The sequence below is a fragment of the Schistocerca serialis genome, chromosome 1, assembly GCF_023864345.2.
Source record: "Schistocerca serialis cubense isolate TAMUIC-IGC-003099 chromosome 1, iqSchSeri2.2, whole genome shotgun sequence".
Lineage (NCBI taxonomy): Eukaryota > Metazoa > Arthropoda > Insecta > Orthoptera > Acrididae > Schistocerca > Schistocerca serialis.
The window spans coordinates 292,716,345-292,735,178 of record NC_064638.1 but is presented as its reverse complement, the minus strand read 5'-3'; the positions used below and the strand labels follow the sequence as shown (position 1 = coordinate 292,735,178).

At 38.2% G+C, this 18,834-nt stretch overlaps 1 protein-coding gene across 1 annotated transcript in view; it reads left to right on the top strand.

The window, feature by feature from the left end:
• LOC126467802 (uncharacterized) overlaps nt 1-18,834 on the top strand; it is a 90,272-nt gene that overhangs the window by 40,232 nt on the left and 31,206 nt on the right. The window contains exon 3 of the mRNA XM_050096498.1: nt 10,471-10,763. Within this exon, the coding sequence (XP_049952455.1) occupies nt 10,471-10,763 (293 nt within the window). The remainder of the gene's footprint in view (nt 1-10,470; nt 10,764-18,834) is intronic.

Below are 18,834 nucleotides of genomic sequence, written 5' to 3'. Positions count from 1 at the left end.
ATTGAAAGGATAGGCAAATGGGAAGTGGAGGTGGTGTATTTGTCACAGTAGACAAGAAACTCAAATCCACCAAAGTAGATATTGATGCTGCAAGTGAGATTGTTTGGGCAAAACTCAGTATCAGTGATGGGCATAAAATGATAATTGGATCCTTCTGTTGCCCAGCAGACTCATCTCCTGATGTAATCAAAAACTTCAGAGAAAACATCAGTTCACTTCTAAGTTCCCCAGTAACACTGTACTCATCAGTGGAGACTGTAATCATCCACTAATTAATTGGGAAAATTACAGTTTTGTTAATAGTGGATGTGATAAGATATCCTATGAAACTTTAGTAAATGCCTTCCCTGGAAATTCCTGATAACAGATAGTTAGGAATCCCACACATGACAGAAATATACTGGATCTCGTGGCAACAAATAAACTTCTACTGAGATGTCCACAGCAAAACTGGTATCAGTGACCATGATGCTGTGGCAACTATGATTACCAAAGTATGAAGAACAACTAAAACTAGCAGGAAGGTATATATTTTTAGTAATATAGATAAAAAATCAGTAGTGTCATATCTCAGTGAGGAACTTGAAACTTTTCAGCACAGGCCAGCAGCATATAGAGGAACTCTGGCCCAAGTTTAAAAGAATAGTTGACCATGCACTTGAGAGATATGCACCCAGTAGAACATTTCATAATTGGGGGGGGGGGGGGGGGGGGGGAACATCCAGTCACTGTACAGAAACTTCTAAAGAAACAAAGATTACTGCATAATAAGTGTAAAACAAAGTGTAATGCTATAGATAGAGAGATGTGGAATGAAGCAGAACATTGGCAAGTGATCTTCCACAGATCTTAAAGAAATTCTGGTCATATGTAAAGGCTGTTAGTAGCACCAAAGTGTCCAGTCCTTAGTGAATGAAACAGGAACTGAAACTGAGAGTAGCAAAGCAAAAGCTGAAATGCTTAACTCAGTTTTCAAACGTTCACTTACAAAGGGGAACCCAGAAGAATTGCTCAATTGAATCCACTGGAAATATTTATGAAATGGATGGAAATGGAAATGGATGGTGATCCATCCCATATTGCTAGATGTGTGAAAGATCTCTTGTGCGCGTTGTTTGGTGATGATCGTGTGCTCAGCCACCACTTTCGTCATGTTTGGCCTCCCAGGTACCCAGACCTTTCCTGTAAAGAACATCATATTTGCTTTGTCTTACTTTGTTATGCTAATTATTGCTATTCTGATCAGATGAAGCGCCATCTGTAGGACATTTTTTGAACTTTTTTTTTTTTTTTTTTTTTTTTGTGTGTTCTAATAAAACTCCATGCCATTCCAAGCATGTGTGTCAATTTTTACCTCTCTATCTACATTATTCCATGGTTTATTAAGTTTTCAAATTTATACTGACTTTTTGATCACCCGGTATTTTATTGTCAGTGGTGTTGAGAATTGAACAAATCTCCAGGGCCCAATAGAATTCCTATCAGATTTTATACTGAATTTGTGGCTGAGTTAGCATCTCTTCTAACTCTACTGCAGATCTCTCGAACAAAAAACTGAGCCCAGTTCTTGAAAAAAGGCACAGATCACACCTGTCTACAAGAAGAGTAGTAGAAATGATCCATGAAACTACCACCCAATGTTACTTTTGAACGCATTACGGGAACAGCAGTGATCAATGTCTTATAAATAGTTACTATTAGAAACAGTCTTGATCACGATTTATTTAACAAGGTGACCGGTTTCGACCACTACTGTGGTCATCTTCAGACCATTGAGTAGGAACCTCTTTCTCCAACAGAAAGAGGTTCCTACTCAATGGTCTGAAGATGACCACAGTAGTGGTCGAAACCGGTCACCTTGTTAAATAAATCGTGATCAAGACTGTTTTTAATAGTAACTACCACCCAATATCCTTGACATTGATTTATTGTAGAATCTTAGAACATATTCTCACCTCAAACACATTGAGGTATCTTGAATAGAATGATCTCCTCAATGCCATCCAGCATAGACTTTGAAAACCTCGATTATGTGAAACTGAATTCCATTTTTTCACATGACAGACTGAAAGATTTGGATCGAGGCAGTCGGTAGATGTATTTCTTGATTTCTGAAAAGCGTTTGACTCAGTGCTGCACCAGCACTTTTCGTCAAAAGTATGATCATATGTGGTATCAAGTGAAATTTGTGACTGGATTGAGGACTTTTTGGTAGATAGGATGCAGCATGTTATCTCGGATGGAGACTCATTGTCAGATGTAGAAGTAAGTTTGGGTGTGCCCCAGGGAACTGTGTTGAGACCTTTGCTGTACATGCTGTATATTAATGACCTTGAAGACAATATTAATAGTAAAATCAGGCATTTTGCACGTGATGCATTTATCTATAATGTAAAACTATCTGAAATAAGCCTGCATAAATATTTAGTCAAATCTTGATAAGATTTCAATGTGATGCAGAGACTGGCAACTTGCTTTAAATGATCAGAAATGTAAAATTTTGCACGTTGCAAAATGAAAAAATGTAGGATCCTATGACTATAATATCAATTAATCACTGTTGTGATTGACCAACTCATACAAATACAAGGGTATAAAACTTTGTAGGTATATGAAATGGAATGATCACATAGGTTTAGTCATGGGTAAAGCAGGTGGTAGACTTTGGTTTATTGCTAGAATACTGTTGAAGTGCAATCAGTTTACAAAAGAGATTGCTTACAAATCACTCATGTGACCAGCTCTAGAATATTATTCAAGTGAGTGGGACCCGTACCAAGTAGGACTAACAGGGGATAATGAACATCTACAGAGAAGGACAGCAAGAATGGTCACAGGTTTGTTAAATCTGTGGGAGAGTGTCACAGAGATACTGAACTGGAAGACTCTTGAAGATAGATGTAAACTATCCCAAGAAACTCTATTAACAAAGATTCAATAATTGGCTTTAAATAATTACTTTAGGAATATACTAACCCCCTATGTTTCACTCACATAGTAATCATGATGGTAAGATTAGAATAATTACTCCATGCCCAGAGACATTCAGACACTAATTCTTCTCACATTCCATACATGAATGGAACAGGAAGAAACCCTAATAACTGGTACAATGGGACATAACCTCTGCCATGCATCTCATGGTGGTTTGCAGATTATAGATGTCAATGTAGAAGTGAGATAACCAAAGAAGAAAAGGTCAGATTGGATAAAGAAATGATTAAAAACAAAGAAAATGAAGCCAAAAAGAGACATGTTGGTAAAGGAAAAACTGTAAATTTCAAAGCACTAGATTTGATGCTTGTAAAAATTAACTGAGCAGTCAGGGATAACAGTCGTGTATGTGTGAATTGTGCTTGCTTGTGCGAATGTGCATGGGTGTTTCTCTTTTCGTGTCTGAAAGCTTAATGTGTAACAGTCTTTTTGTTGAGTGTGTCTGCAACTCAATGTGTCATCTTTTGGTGAATAGCATTCTATTGATGCATTGATTGTACTTGTTCATAGTTAGCAAAACTATTATTCTACTCATTATTTTTCATAGTTAGTAATTATTATTTCATTGCCCATCCACATCATATTGTTACAAAGTTATTAATTGTAGCCCACATATACTTTGGAATCATCAGACCCAGAGCCAGTCCATTACAGTTTTATCTTATTCTCTTTTGTAAATTTATCCAACATGACATAAATTCCAAATGAACATCCCTAAAATTGACATCGTCATTAACAGTATCCTCACCATCAACATCAGTAACAATTTTATCATTGTCATCATAATAACTCAGTGTAACACATAATTCCCAGCAGCTTCAGTTCAACATCACCATTATAGTACATCAAAAAATCTTATCATGACATTATCATTATGTTCAAATAAAACCTCAGTACTACAGCTCAATCTTGAACACACCTAGTATTTTCAACAATCTTTAATTAGTTCACAAAGTAAATTCTCTTACGCAATATAGATCACAAAATTTCATTACTAGTGTGGCCCGATAAGCATCCTCTTACAGAATTTTGTTAGTTGTTTAGTTTGATAAATAACCTCCTTCCTCTAATCAACCTCTGTTTTAAAGTGTTACTGAGATAATACATAAAATGTTCAAAAATTATGGTATCTCAGCTTAAAAATTTCTAATTACAACAAAATTTGTAATGTTTCTGTTTTTCCATATTAATCATATTTTATTTTCTGCCTAGTCTTATCATATTACAGTAATGAACCAACAAACTTGTGCCCCAGCTGAAAATTGTATGTGATATCAGGTACCCTTTTTTAGAACCTATCTTAGCTAGTGAGCTAATTTTTTTACAGCTTATGCTCACATGTATTCTGTCAACACTGAAACAACAATATTGCATAATCTTATTTGATGAATTGGATTTTAATTTTTATCTGTATAAGCTACATTTTTGAAAAAATTCTTCTTTTAATGTCTGTTAACTTTTAATTTTACAAGTAATGGAATAACACTCTTTCAGTACATGCACATTAGCTGTGTCATGACTCTCAGAAAATTTGATGGTTGTGTCTTCATTGGAAGTTGAGAAAAAGTACATTAAACTTGGGAGAAGAAAACATTCAAGTAATAGATGTCATATTTGAAACAACCCTGCTGTATAGCTGTGCCCTTCATATAGCTGTGCCCTTCATCTTCATCATCAAATGCATCCCTAAGTTTTCTCACAATGCCTCTTCTGTTGTGCTTTTTTTACTAAATGTTCCAGAGAGGATCTGCATTATTGTAGCCAGGCTGATCTAAGGCCACCAACCTCTTCATTTGCTTTTCATTAGACAGATCAATGGAGATTGGCTTCATTTCTTCCATTACAGTGGCTGGTAAACAGTGATGATGATTGTAATTCTCCAATTGTATTTTCCCTATTATATTTACACCAGCTGTTCTCACCATCAGGATGTAGCCCATGACTATGACACTCAGTTTTAGAGGTCACGTGCAAAAACAGCACCCGTACAGCTTTACTCATCACTTCCACATCATCTATATTTGGCCTGACATCTAGAGCAGGGTCGACGAGTAATGTTACATGGGGGTTGAATACTTTTGAAAATTGTTATCAAGATCAAGAAGGAAAACCCCGTATTCCTTACTAGTTTTTTTATTTTTATTTTCATTCAAAAAAAAATATGAAAAACAATAGATATTTCTTATTTTAATTTTCACTCACAAAATATGAAATATAAGAGATAGGCATATTTGTATTAAAAAATCAAATTACATTTGCTGTCTTGAGTCAGTTTCTTAAAGTTAGGTCCACATGGGGAGCATCATATGCGAATAGTATCTTCAAGGTTGGGGCCGCTAATCTTGAGCAATACTTGCTCTTCAAAAAATTCATTTTTAAAAATGAAATTTCACAAATATATGTGGAGCCAAACATAGTAGCCCAGTATATGACTATTTTTTCTTTTTTTTTTTTTTGCAATTTTCATGTTTTTCTGGGACATGTTTATTCCAAAATTCTTCAGCAGATGCAGTTTTATACATTTGCAAGGAAATGTCTTCCTGCAAGTCTATTATCTCCATTTGGAGTACAAGCTTTAAAAGGCAAACCAACTTCATAGCCACATCCATCCATTCTGCTGCTGGAGAAACATCAAAACGTGACTGACATAAATTTTAAGAATACTGAAATGTCTGTTTCAGAATTACATTTCTATTCAAAAATTGTTGGCAAGTGAAAACATTCTTGACTTGTAATGAGTTTTTCAAAGATATCGAGCTTGCAACGGAAAGAAGAGACACTTTTATCAGATCACATATTAATTTCCCATTTCCTTGCAGCTCAGTACTGAGAGCATTTAAATGTTTCAGAACGCATTTCAAGAAATACACAGCTAGTGTTCTGCATTTGTTTGCTAGGAACTCCAAAGGGTTTCTTGATTCTCATGAATCCAACTTTTCTAAGGACATTATTTCTTCTTTTATTTGCCAAAAACGTTCAGTAATTTGACCTTTACTTATCCAATGAACATTGTTGTACTGCAGTAAGTCAGAATGCACTGAATCACACTCAGGAAGAAACTCTTTGAACTCTGTGCTGAAGAGCAGAATGAGATCTCATAAGGTTAATCAGCTTGATCAACCTGTCCATTATTTCTTTCAGAGTCACACTAAGTTTTCCACAATGAGCTGCTTGGTGAATTATGCACTAATAAGACAATACCCACCACATTCTTATCTCTAATTTTCTTTACTAGTCCTTATTCTTTGCTGGTCATCACTGGAGCCCTTCAGTTACAAGAGAGACAATGTTATCACAACTAATGTTTGATTTTGACACAAAGTCATAAAAAGTTTTGAATAAATCTTCTCCTTAAGTATATTGTTAGCAGTTCTCCCCCTAAATTCTTTACCTTAATATCCAAAAATTGCACAAAAATGGACATTTTTTTCTTCATCAACAATGTTGCATGGTTCATCTAATGCTATGGCACAACAGGGCACCATCTGCAGAAGTTTGAGAAAACTACATTTATTACCAGCAGCAAAAATTTTGGTTCTTCTGGTAGATCCACATAACAGTACACATTTTACAATCAATTGGATGGATTGGCAATTTACGTATGATATGAGATCAGATTTCTGCTTAATCTCCAAAATGAAGTGTACACATACTTCACAATTAATTCTAAACTATGTTTTCAATTAAATATGTAAGATTATCATAAATTACTTTCATCAGTTTCAACTGGATCATACAAAATATTGATTAACAGCACAAAGAAAGAACAAGTTAATTTGCAGGATTGTCTGTAGCTTGTATTTCGGCATGAATAGGAGGTAAATCTATTTCAATCAGAAAAATTATCAAATGGAAGTTAACTGAATTGGTCTTGTTTCTGAATAATTATGTCAGTCATTAGAGCCTGAGTGCAAGGAGACACTGGGGTGTACAACGCTTTCTCAGTACTGTCAATGCATTGTGGAACAGGCACTCATAATGGATACTACAATACTCAACATCCATATTAGATTGTACTTGGCAACTCCAAAGGAGTGGAAAAAGGGAGAAATAAAAAGGCGTTGGTGCATTGATGGAACAGAAAGCTGTGCAGTACTGGAGTGGGAGCAAGGAAGGAGATAGGTGGGTGAAGGACAGGGATTGGCAAAGTTTGGGACCAGGGAGTTATGGAAACAAAGGATACACTGCAAAAGTGTTCAAATCTGCACAATTCAGAAAAGCTGGTGTTGGTAGCAAGCATCCAGATGGCACAAAATATGTAGCAGTCATTTAAGTGAAGCATGTTGTGTAGGGCAGCACGTTCAGCAACTGGGTGGTCCAGTTGCTTCTTGGCCACAGTTTGTTAGTGCTCTTTCACACAGACAGACAGCTTGTTGGTTGTCATGCGCATGTAGAACACAGCACAGTGGTTGCAGCTTAGCTTGTAGATACAATGTCTGCTCTCACAGGTAGCCCTGCCTTTGAGGGGATAGGGGATGCTTGAGACTGGACTGGAATAGATGGTGGTGGGAGGATGTAGGGGACAGGTCTTTCATCTAGGTCTACTACAGGGATATGGGCCATGAGCCAAGGTGCTAGGAGCAGGGGTGGAGTAGAGATGTACAAGGATATTGTGCAGGTTGGGTGGGTGGCAGAGTATCACTGTGGGAGGAGTGGGAAGGTTAGTGGGTAGATTTTAATATTTTGGAAGATGACTAGTGACTTATAAGTAGCCCTGAAAGAGTTCCACTTCAAACACTATTAAAGACCTGTGTAATATCATCTTTTAAATGATTTTCTTGAAAGAAAAACACATGTCTGTACAACATTTTTCCCTTTCTCTGGTGGCTAGGGGTGAAGGGTGGTGGAAGGCAGGCACAGCCGTTACTTGCACATGGGTATTGGCACCATTGGTGCTGGGTGGTACTGTGTCACAAGAGGAGAGCTCCTTTGTAGCCGGATAATGGGAATGTGGGAGTTGGTAAGCGACTAGAGAGACAGACACAGGAGATCTATTTCTTTGCGAGGTTGGCAGGGTAGTTTCAGTCCGTGAAGCCTTAGTGAGACTCTTGGTATATCTGTAGAGGGACTGTTCATCACTACAAATGTGACTGCCATGGGTGGTTAGGCTGTATGGAAAGGACTTCAAAATGGTTCAAATGGCTCTGAGCACTATGGGACTTAACTTCTGAGGTCATCAGTCCCCTGGAACTTAGAACTACTTAAACCTAACTAACCTAAGGACATCACACACATCCATGCCTGAGGCAGGATTCGAACCTGAGACAGTAGCGGTCGCGCGAAAGGACTTTTTGTCATGGGATAGGTGACAGCAGTCGAAGTGGAGGTATTGCTGGTGGTTGGCAGGTATGATATGAACTGATTTACTGATATAACCTGATACAGTCATCTAGGTGAAGGTCAACATCAAAGAATGTGGCGTGTTGGGTTGAGGAGGTCCAAGTGAAGTGAACAGGGAGAAGGTGTGAGGTCCTGGAGTAATGTGGATAGGGTCTCCTCACTATCAGTCCAGATCATGAAGGCTCATCACTGAATCTGAACAAAGGAGTTTAGGATTCTGAGTACTTAAGAATGATTCTTCTAGATGTCATTGGTGTACCACTATTCACCATCTCTACAACAACCTCCAAATCTCTCCCACATCCCCTCATGGCTGATAAACCCCACCCCACAGACCTATTACATTTACCACCCCCTCAGAAACTTCCTCCCACCACCATACTGACCACGCTGCCCAACACAATGTTCTTCACTTCAGTGACAGCTTCACAGCCTGTGCCATCTGGATCCTTGCTATGAACACCAACTTTTCTGAATTACGCAAGTGGGAGCTCACCCTGCAATATATCCTCTGTTCCCGTAACCCCCTGGCTCCAACCTTTGTTAGTCACAGTCCTTCACTCACCTATCACTTCCCTGCTTCCACTCCAGCACTACACAGCCTTTCATTCCACCTAGGAAGCCACTACCTTTTTATTTCTCCATTTCTCCGCTCCATCTCCCCCCCCCCCCACCCCCTCCCCACCCCCACTCCCCACCCTACCCTCCTCCCTGTCGAACCTCCTGACATCACCTAGCTGCGCTGTCATGTCCCCACCACATCCATGTATGCTCCCACAAAGAGTACTTTGCTGTTCCCCTTCCCTGCCCCAGTCTCCTACTTACCCTCACCAACCTAATTGTTTTTCCCATCATGTGAAGCGCAGTTGCTTACAATCCGGTCTCAGCCACCAGAACCAGACATGTGTCCGAAATCACCCGAATCCATGGGGTGACTTCAGACACTTTATTTCACTGCCTCAGATAAATATACCTACACGTACACTTTCTGGTTCTGGGATATTTTATTCGTTACACATATACCCTACCACTTCCGTAACAATCAATTTAATCTAACAATATACACGAAAGTTACAATCAAAATAACGACAAAACCATCAGAAATCACCCCGTTTGATGGCATGTGTTTATCAGTTGAGCTTGTGTGAATGTGTTCGTGTGTTGTCTGCTTTAGATGAAGGCCTTTTGGTCAAAAGCTCACTTGTTTAACAGTCTTTCTGTTGTGCCTGTCTGTGACTCAACATTCCCAGTGTATCACATTATACTTACACAAAAATGTATCACAAAGTATATCAAAAGATTGGATTGCCTTCTTCACTAAAGGGACTTTACATCCTATGCCGAATTGATGATTGTGTCACATTAAATAGCAAGGCCTGCTTCCTGGAGCTATTCTCCATTTCATACAACTCCTTTCTCCTTTTTGTTATCTGTTTTTATTAGCAATGTACTGTAAAGACAACATGTTAAGTTGCAGATAGTCACAATTAAAAGACACTTGTGTCCATCTGCAACTTAATATGTCTTCTTCACCTTAACTGCCAATCTGTCTTTTTCCTATATTGTTGATGTTCCTATGTGTAGTTTCCATTGTATGTCATTATTATTATTATCATTATTATTTTTGTTTTTCTATTATTCTTATTCATCTTTGTTGTCCTGCCCTTCCTCTCTCTCTTCCCTTGATTTTCTCCCAATATCACTTTTCTCCTAATTCTTAGTTCCAGTATTGTAGGCATTTCATTTTTTTTCTACTTATATCATTTGTACTTCTCTGTCCATCATCATCTCTGGATGAAGCTGCCACAGTGTTTTCTATTTCACTATCTTTGATGTCCTACTCTCTCTGATACTACCTCCATTATCTTTTTCTTGCGTCATCCTCACATCAGTTGGGCCCGTCTCATCGTGGGGTCTGAGTAACCTACCCTTCCTTTTTAGCCTTCCACAGCTTGTATTTTTTTGTTCCTTGATGAAAGAACAAATAGCTCAAAATGCTAAGAAAATTTTAATTCCAAAAGAAACACAATTTTGCTTCTAAGTAATATCCATCACATTCATCTCATTCAAAAATTTAGTTACCTTATTGATAAATTACATTACAATTAAGCTGAGGAAACATAATTATTTTTTCAGATTTCTGAAGCTGGAAGCATATTCATCGAATATATGAGACATCTGCGTCAATGCATTGCAAAAAGACTTGCTGTATCTCCCTGTCAAGAATTAGCAGATGAACAGAATTTACGTCTTACATGGATCCGCAATGCCAAAACTAAAGCAGTTAAGTCAGTATTACTGGATAAACTTGAGATTCAGAGGAATGAAGGTAATGCACAGCTTGCTCAGAGGGATGTTGCAATTAAAAAAAATGAGGAACTGATTGAAAAGATGAAGAAATGTAGCAAAGATGATATCAAGAAAAGAATGTAAGTTTAATTTAGCAGATCCTTTTTGGTTCCTTAAAACATACTATTAGCAAAATCTTTAACTAACAATGAAATAGCTCAAAGAATGTTCTACCGTAATTTGAGCCGTGTGTTTGTAGAAGTTAAGTAATTCTTGGCTTCTTAATCTGTTTCTCCTGTGCATAAGGAAATATTATTGAATGGAATGAAAAGTAGACTATGTCACTTTAGAAAATACATAACTTTTGCTTGTTATACAACTGTATGACCATAAGTCATGAAGAATGACTGAAACTTGCATAATAACAGAAGTTATTCCATGCTAAATTGAACAAGTTGGTTTAAAAAGAGATTTATATTTTTATTAGAAATCTTTATTAAGGAACAGATAATGGGAAGCAATCCCCTGAACAGGGTGCTGGAGGATGTTCTAGTTGTATTACACACTTTTGGAATTGGGAACACTTAAGCTTGGCTACATGAGTTACTCAAAAAATGATATTGTATGACATTGTGGCATGAAATTAGGTAAAGTATGCTAACTTTTTTATGTCCCTTACACCTGAAACATACTATAACATTAAAGAGGTGGGCATGAACACCACACCTGGAAATTGTGGTACAAAATGTGAAACTGTAAGGCTACATTTAAAGGGCTGATTTTATTTGTGCATGTGAGTGAAATCATGGGGCTTTGTTATAACTGTTCAATGGAGCTGGTAGTTATGAAATGCCAGGAGTTGGTGAAGAACTGAGTTACTGATAGGTTTCCTCCCACAGTAAGTGGTAGATAACAGTAAGAATGAGTTTCTGTCTGCCTTGTGGTTACACAAAGTATGTACTGAATAGCATATTCCAGAAATATGAACTTGATGAACCATTTATGCCATGTTCAACCTATTTAACCCAAAAATGTGTCTCTGAGAGATAAGTAAAGTAATGTAATCCACTTAATTGTTCAACAAAAAATAATTAGAGCTGCATTGTAGACCTACATCACTGCAAGTATTCAGAGGTGAAGAGGCTTGCACATGATAGACTGATGTGAAGAGCTTGTTATGTAAATATCTTCCTTTGATATATGTATTCTGGATAGCTGGAAGTGCTTGTAGGTGCTTGCCACAAAGTTACTGAACTGTATGTGTTATATCATATTCTTAGTTTCAGACATATTGAGATGTTGAAATTGTGCTGTGTAAGAATGATGAGAATAAGATGCTCTATGTGAAAGATAAAAGTGGTGCAACAAGTTATTTCATGTACATGTCCTGCTACAAACAGAAATATATCGTTCTAATTGTTGAGCCAACAAAGACATTGAAATATATCAACTAAAGAAAATAAGTTAAGTAATGAAATTACAAAATTAATTCTTATCACAATATTTATTTTAGAAACAATTCAACCTTTGCTCAATTTGTTCTCAGTTGCAGAACACATTACGCAAACAAATGCAAAGAAACAGTTTGCGAGGTTTGTTATAAAATTATAATTTGACAGAGTATGAAATATAATTTGATGGAATATGAATGTGTGGGCATCAGCAGTGATGTAAATAAATATAAATATATACTGAAATGATATGTTGCAGGAACATAATTAATAAAAATAAGAGTACTGTTTCTGGGACTGGAAAATTGAACAAATACATTTGAATAAATATCTTGTTTCCTGGTGATAGCATTAACCAAGGAAATGATTCTGGTGACAGGAGCAATGCATATGGTCTTACTTTATTTATTTTATGGTTAAGTGTGACAGAAAAAGTTTAGGAAAATTGGCTCCAAATTGGAAGCAGAAGGGCTTGAGTGGTTTCAACTGTATGAAGCTCACATCATTGCTCCCAAAGTATCAGGTACCTGAAACTACTTTACTTTTTGTCAATGGCAGGGAGTGCAGTCTTTTGCCTTACTCAGAAATTGTTCCCTGATGTCACTCCGAGTGAACTTTACTATGATCAGATTGTAGTTTCTCTAATTACATATTATGACTAACAAGTGTATGTGGTGGCAGCTAGCTACCAATTCTTTTGTTGCAAGAAAAGCTCAGAACAGTTTCTAACAGATTTGCAGGGTATGACGAGGAAATGCAAGTTCAAATGTGCTTGTGGTGCTTTATATTCAGCTGTTAAGTTATGTGATGCAATTGTGTACAATGTAACTGCTTTGAAACTTAAAAAACAGATTTTGAAACAGTCATATCCATAATTTAATCACATATTGCCAATTCTAGATCAGTATGGTGCAGGTGCCAAAGCGGCCGAAAAATTTTAGCAGCCACCAATCTGTCAGGTTGAGTCATCCCTTGCTCATGACTGGCCCGTAGGCAGCAACAGTATGCATTCGCCAAGCCACATAAACAGTTCTCTAAACAGGTGGCTACATCACTGAATACAATTAAGTGATGCCCTAGGTGCTATTCATGGTACAAATGCCAAGATTTCCTGTCCACACAAGCACAGTGTTACACTTGTGGCAGGAAAGTTCATGTATACTCCATATGTTTGCAACAGAACAAACATAAGGTTTCTGTCCACTCACAAAAATCTAGTCACAAGGCCCATGCAATCAATGCAGTGTATTCAAAGCCTGCTGTGAGCATTTGTAAAACTAGCTATCAAACGCCAGTCCAACAAACTTTTTGTTCATTTGCATCTTAGTGGAAAACCTGTGAAATTTCAGTTGGACATGAGTGCCTCTGTTACATTGCTGAATCGTAACACATATGAACTGATAGGCTCACCATTCCTGTCTAAAATTAGCACACACCTGATGGCTTATAATTAGCAAGACATACCCATTCTCAGAAAATGTACTTTGACTGCCACTGTGCTACAATCGTGATTGTCAGAACATATTTGGCCTTGATTCATTTGATTTGTTTGGCTTTCAAATCCAGGACAATGTGTTGTCAGTGACTGAATGCCAAAGACAGTGTAGCTAGATTGCTGAAAGAATCTCCTGAACTCTTTTTCTGGACGTTTAGGTAAAGCTAACAATTTTGTTGCACATATTACTATGAAAGATAGTACCAGCTGAAATTTTGCTGGGCCAGAACTGTTCCCATTGCATTATGAGATAATGTGCCCGCTGAACTTAAAGAATTCCAAGATAGTGGAGCTATTGTGTCCATACAAGCTAGTCAATGGGCAAGTCCACTGGTTTTGCTCCCCAAACCTTCAGGTCGCATTCGCCTCTGTGTTGACTTTTAAGTCTACTGTCAATCCACAAACTGTGATTGATACTTATCCATTGGCATGCCCAGAGGATGTCATGGACAGATTAGGCAGTGGTTGCTACTTTTCAAAAACTGCTTTGCATGATGAATATCTACAAATACCACTATATGAAAAACTGTGTGTGTTGTGAACACTCATTTAGGCTTGTTTAAATATTTGTGTTTGCCTTTTGTTTGGCAGTGCTTCTGCACCCTCCATTTTCCAATGGTATTGGGAACAGCTGACGCTCAAGTACCAAACTGTTCAAACTATTTGGACGGTATTGTCATATCAGGTCATAACCTGAAGAACACGTTGCAAATTTGCATGCTTTGCTTCAAGTGTTATCTGATGCAGGACTAAAGTGTAGACTGGACAAGGGTGATTTTTTAAAATCCAAATTGCAGTATCTTGATCATGTCATAAACATTCAAGGTGTATGTCTTCTTCAGTAGCATTTGATAGCCTCATGTGATCTGCCAGTTCCTTGCAATGTCATAGAATTGCAGTCAGTCTTAGGTTCACACCAAATACTACACAAATCGCAGCTCCATTGCATCACTTGCATCACAAGAATGTCCCCTTTGTTTAGACAGATGAGTACCAAGAAGCTTTTCAAAAATTAGAGATGCATTGCTCAGTGATCGATGCTTGGTTCACTTCGATCCTGACTAACAAGTTGAGTTGCAAGTTGACGCTTCCTCTTACAGAATCAGTGCAGTGCTTTCACACAGATTTGGTGATAAAGACAGGCCTACTGCTTTTGCATTAGGAGTGTTGTCCAAAGCTCAGAGTAACTATTCACAAATAGAGAAAGAGGTGTTGGTTATTGTGTATGGTGTCACCAAACTCCACCATCATTTGTGTAACACAAAATTCTACTTAGTAACGGATCACAAGCCTTTGCAATCCTTTTTTCATCTAATGAAGTCCATTCCTGTATGAATTGCCCAAAAATTGCAAAGATGGGCTGTGTTGTTGTCTCGGTACCAGTACGAGATTGTGTATTGTCCGGCACCTCAACATGGTAATGCGGATGCACTTTCACATCTTCCAATTGGCTCTGATACAGACTTTGATGCTTCTGCTGCATCTTTTGTCACATCGATGCTCACATTTCTGAATTGATTCAATCCTTTCCTCTGAACTATAGGAAAATTGCACAGGCCATAGAAGCTGATTCAGATTTGAATGTTTTATTCAAATACATTCACACATCTTGGCCTCGCTCATTGCATAACATAAAGAACTCTGTAGCGTGCCAATACTTTGTATGTCAGCATAGCTTCACTATGCAGCGAGGTGTGATTCTTGTTCAAAATGACAGTGGACAGTCATGTGTGTTGATCCCCAAAGCCTTACAAAAGGAAGTGTTGCAGTTACTTCACCAACAACTCGGGGGGGGGGGGGGATCATTTGTACATAACAGTTAGTGCATCGACACTGTACCTGGCAGGTTATGGACACTCAAATAGAATAGATGATGTCATGCAGGTGCAGAAAATCCGTCCACTCTGTCACAAAAATTCTCTGCTTGGCCTAAATTGCAATCACCATGGCAACGTGTGCTCATAGACGTTGTGGGACCTTTTGCTGTGCCAATGAACTCGAAAATGTCACATTGCACAGTTCAGGTGAGGTCCTCTTCTTTTTGCGTCGAAGGTTTGCCTGAAGTCATAGTGTCAGACAATGGCCCTCAGTTCACGTCAAATCAATCTGAAACCCTCTGTGAACACAATGGCATATAGCACATAACTAGTGCACTGTTTCATCCACAGCCCAACAGTGATACCAAACTTCTTGTCATGACCTTCAAGCAGCAGATGTCCAAACTTTGCACTGCACACACCATGGATCAAGCACTGAAGTGTTTCTCACCTGCTACCATTTGCATCCACAAGATGGACCATTGCCGGTGGAATTGCCCATGGCTGCTGCCATCAGACACTGCTCCACCTGCTCCACCCTCCGCAGCATCTGTCACCGAAAAAAGGCAGCAAGTATCACTTTGTGCCACATGGTATTGTGTTTTTCAGGGTTTATAGTGGCATCAGATGGTGGGTGTGGGGCGAGATCCGTCGTCGACTTGGCGCATGCATCTACCTCATTTCAGGCCCAGATGGACTGCAGTGCTGACATCACAATCAATTACATCACTGTCATGTGCACAGTGGTCCCTCTGCATCTCTTCCCCAGATTCATGGATCTCAATATCACCATGGTCACAGCAGCTGCCAGAGGTTGTCATCACAACAATGCGGCATGACCACATAGAGACAGAGCCTTTGCCTCCTCTCATCCTACCAATGGAGCTGGACCTGCCCATGCCACAGCAGCTGATGCCTTCTACATCTTGGTATGTGGCTCAGGAGGTGGATGCATACACTTATGGGTATTTTTCAGGGGACATTTCCACCAGAGTGAAGACCGGATGGCCTGGTACGATTGGTAGACTGACATCCCATGCAGTCACAGCTTCCAGTCCATCAGTGTGTCCACACTCCTGCTCCGCCCCCGCCCCCCCCCCCCCCTCCATTGTCATGCTCCATATATGGTGACAGTGGATGGCTGTGTGAAGAAGTCAGCCAATTGCACACTGACTGACCTCCCTTGAGGACTACAACACAACAGCAGCGGCCCCTAGGTGAAGAGGACGTAAGTGCCATGCCCGACTGGTGGCAGCCCACTTTGATAGCTGCTTCAACATTAGCCACTTTGTTAGCCAACACATCATAGCCTCTAGCATTAGCAATGCATTGTTGGCATGAAATTACGAATGTCCCGGAATTTTTTGTAAGTGAACAGGGGGTACTGCATCAAAAACTTGGACAGTTGCAGCTGTTTTCGCTATAAAATTTGCCCATATAAAGTAATAAATTGATTTATTATTAATTTTTAAAGCAGCACCATAGTTTTATGAACACCTTGTAGAATGAAGAAGTGAAAAAATTCTTATTATTTCTGAGAGAAAAACACATAACAGGTGGTTAGATTCCAATTTGCTATGTCTCAAAGTGGTATAAGTTTGGAGTCAGCAGCAGCACATTGAGAGATATAGCATTCACTGGCTGCAAACATGTATTTGAAAAGGTAATATTGACACTGACAAGTGGCCACTTCTCCACATCTTCCCTCCATCATTCCTTCAATAAAAGTAGTAAACCATGGTGAATGGTGAAGCAGGTGAAGCTAAACAATGTTATTACAACTAGCAGTGACTTTTTTGAGTTTGTCCCTTGTCTCTGTTGTCTGGACTCACATTCAGAAAGATGATGGTTCAATTCCTGTCTGACCATCCACATCTAGGTTTTCCACAACCTCACTTAAGGTAAATGCCGAGATGATCTACTTTATTTATTGATTTATTTAGCCATCCATGGACATTTTAAAATGTATGGATGTTGTCAGTTTGTGTACATTCATATATTTATACAGTTTGTTGTTACATGTAGTTTAACATTGTGACATATAAGTTATTTACAATCATGTTTGCTCCTGATCATAACATTACATATAGTTAAATATTGTTAAACAAAAGTTATTTACAATCATTTTGTGCTAAGGAATTCTCTTATAGGGTAAAAGCAGTGTTCCTGCAAAAACAATTTAAGATTTTTCCTAAAGTGGTACATGTTATCTGTTTCTTTTATTTTCTGTGGCAGTTAATTATACAGTTTTACACCTTCATATAATAAGCTATTTTGAGTCTTATGTTTATTCTTCCTGTCTAGGTGAAGACAGTGACTCTTTCTTGTACTATAGTTATGAAAACTGCTATTTGTGCTATAATTTTCTATATTTTTCTTTATGTACACTATGGTTTGGAATATAAATTCACAAGGAACAGTTAGAATTTTTAATTTTGAAAAGTTCTCTGCAGTGGGTCCGCTTGCTGCTTTTCTTTATAATTCTTACTCTCTCTTTTGCATTTTAAATACTGTTTATAAATTCTCAGCACTGTTTCTCCAGAAAATAATACCATAACTGATTACTGAATGATCATAACTAAAGTATACAGTTCTCAAACATTCATTACTACGTGCAGGTACAAGGACTCTAAGTGCATAACATGTTGTGGATACCTTTTTCGAGAGTTTCACAGCATGTTCATTCCACTTCATTTGGCTGTCAATATGCAACCCTAAGAATTTTGTTGTAGGTACATCATCTATGGAGATGTTATCTAGTTTTAAATTTAAGGGACTCTGTTTTCTGTTCATTCTAAAGCATATTGTATTTGTTTTCTTTATGTTGAGAGTTACTTTGTTTTCTGGGGCCATTTGTAAACATCCCTCAGCACTTCAGTAGAATTTTCCATCATTTGTGCTGATGTCTTACTGGTGATTACTATGTTTCTGTCATCAGCAAACAATATCTTCTCTCCATATCTGATATGTTGTCGGAAATCAATTATATACACCAGAAACAATACTGGGCCCAGTACACTTCCTTGAGAGACCCCAATATTTATATATTGTGGATCAGATATATGTTTCTCAATGTACGTTGATTCACGGGAGACGTGTGATCTCTACTGACTGTACTCTGTTTTCTAGATATGAAGGAAATCATTTGAGGACCACTCCCCTTACTCCTAGTGCCTCTAACTTATGTGACAGCTTCTGGTGGTCAATTGTATCAAATGCCTTAGACAGATTTAGTAAAAGGCCAGTTACTTAGCTGTTCTCATCTAGTGCTTCTAAAACAGTTTTTGTAAATTGTGCTATTGCAGATTCTGTACCTCTACCAGGCCTGAAACCATGCTGCTCATTCCAGAGGAGGTTGAATTTACTTAGATAGCTCATAAGCCTGTTTTTCATTATTGTTTCTATTACTTTGGAAAAGCATGACAATAGGGCTGTTGGTCTGTAGTTC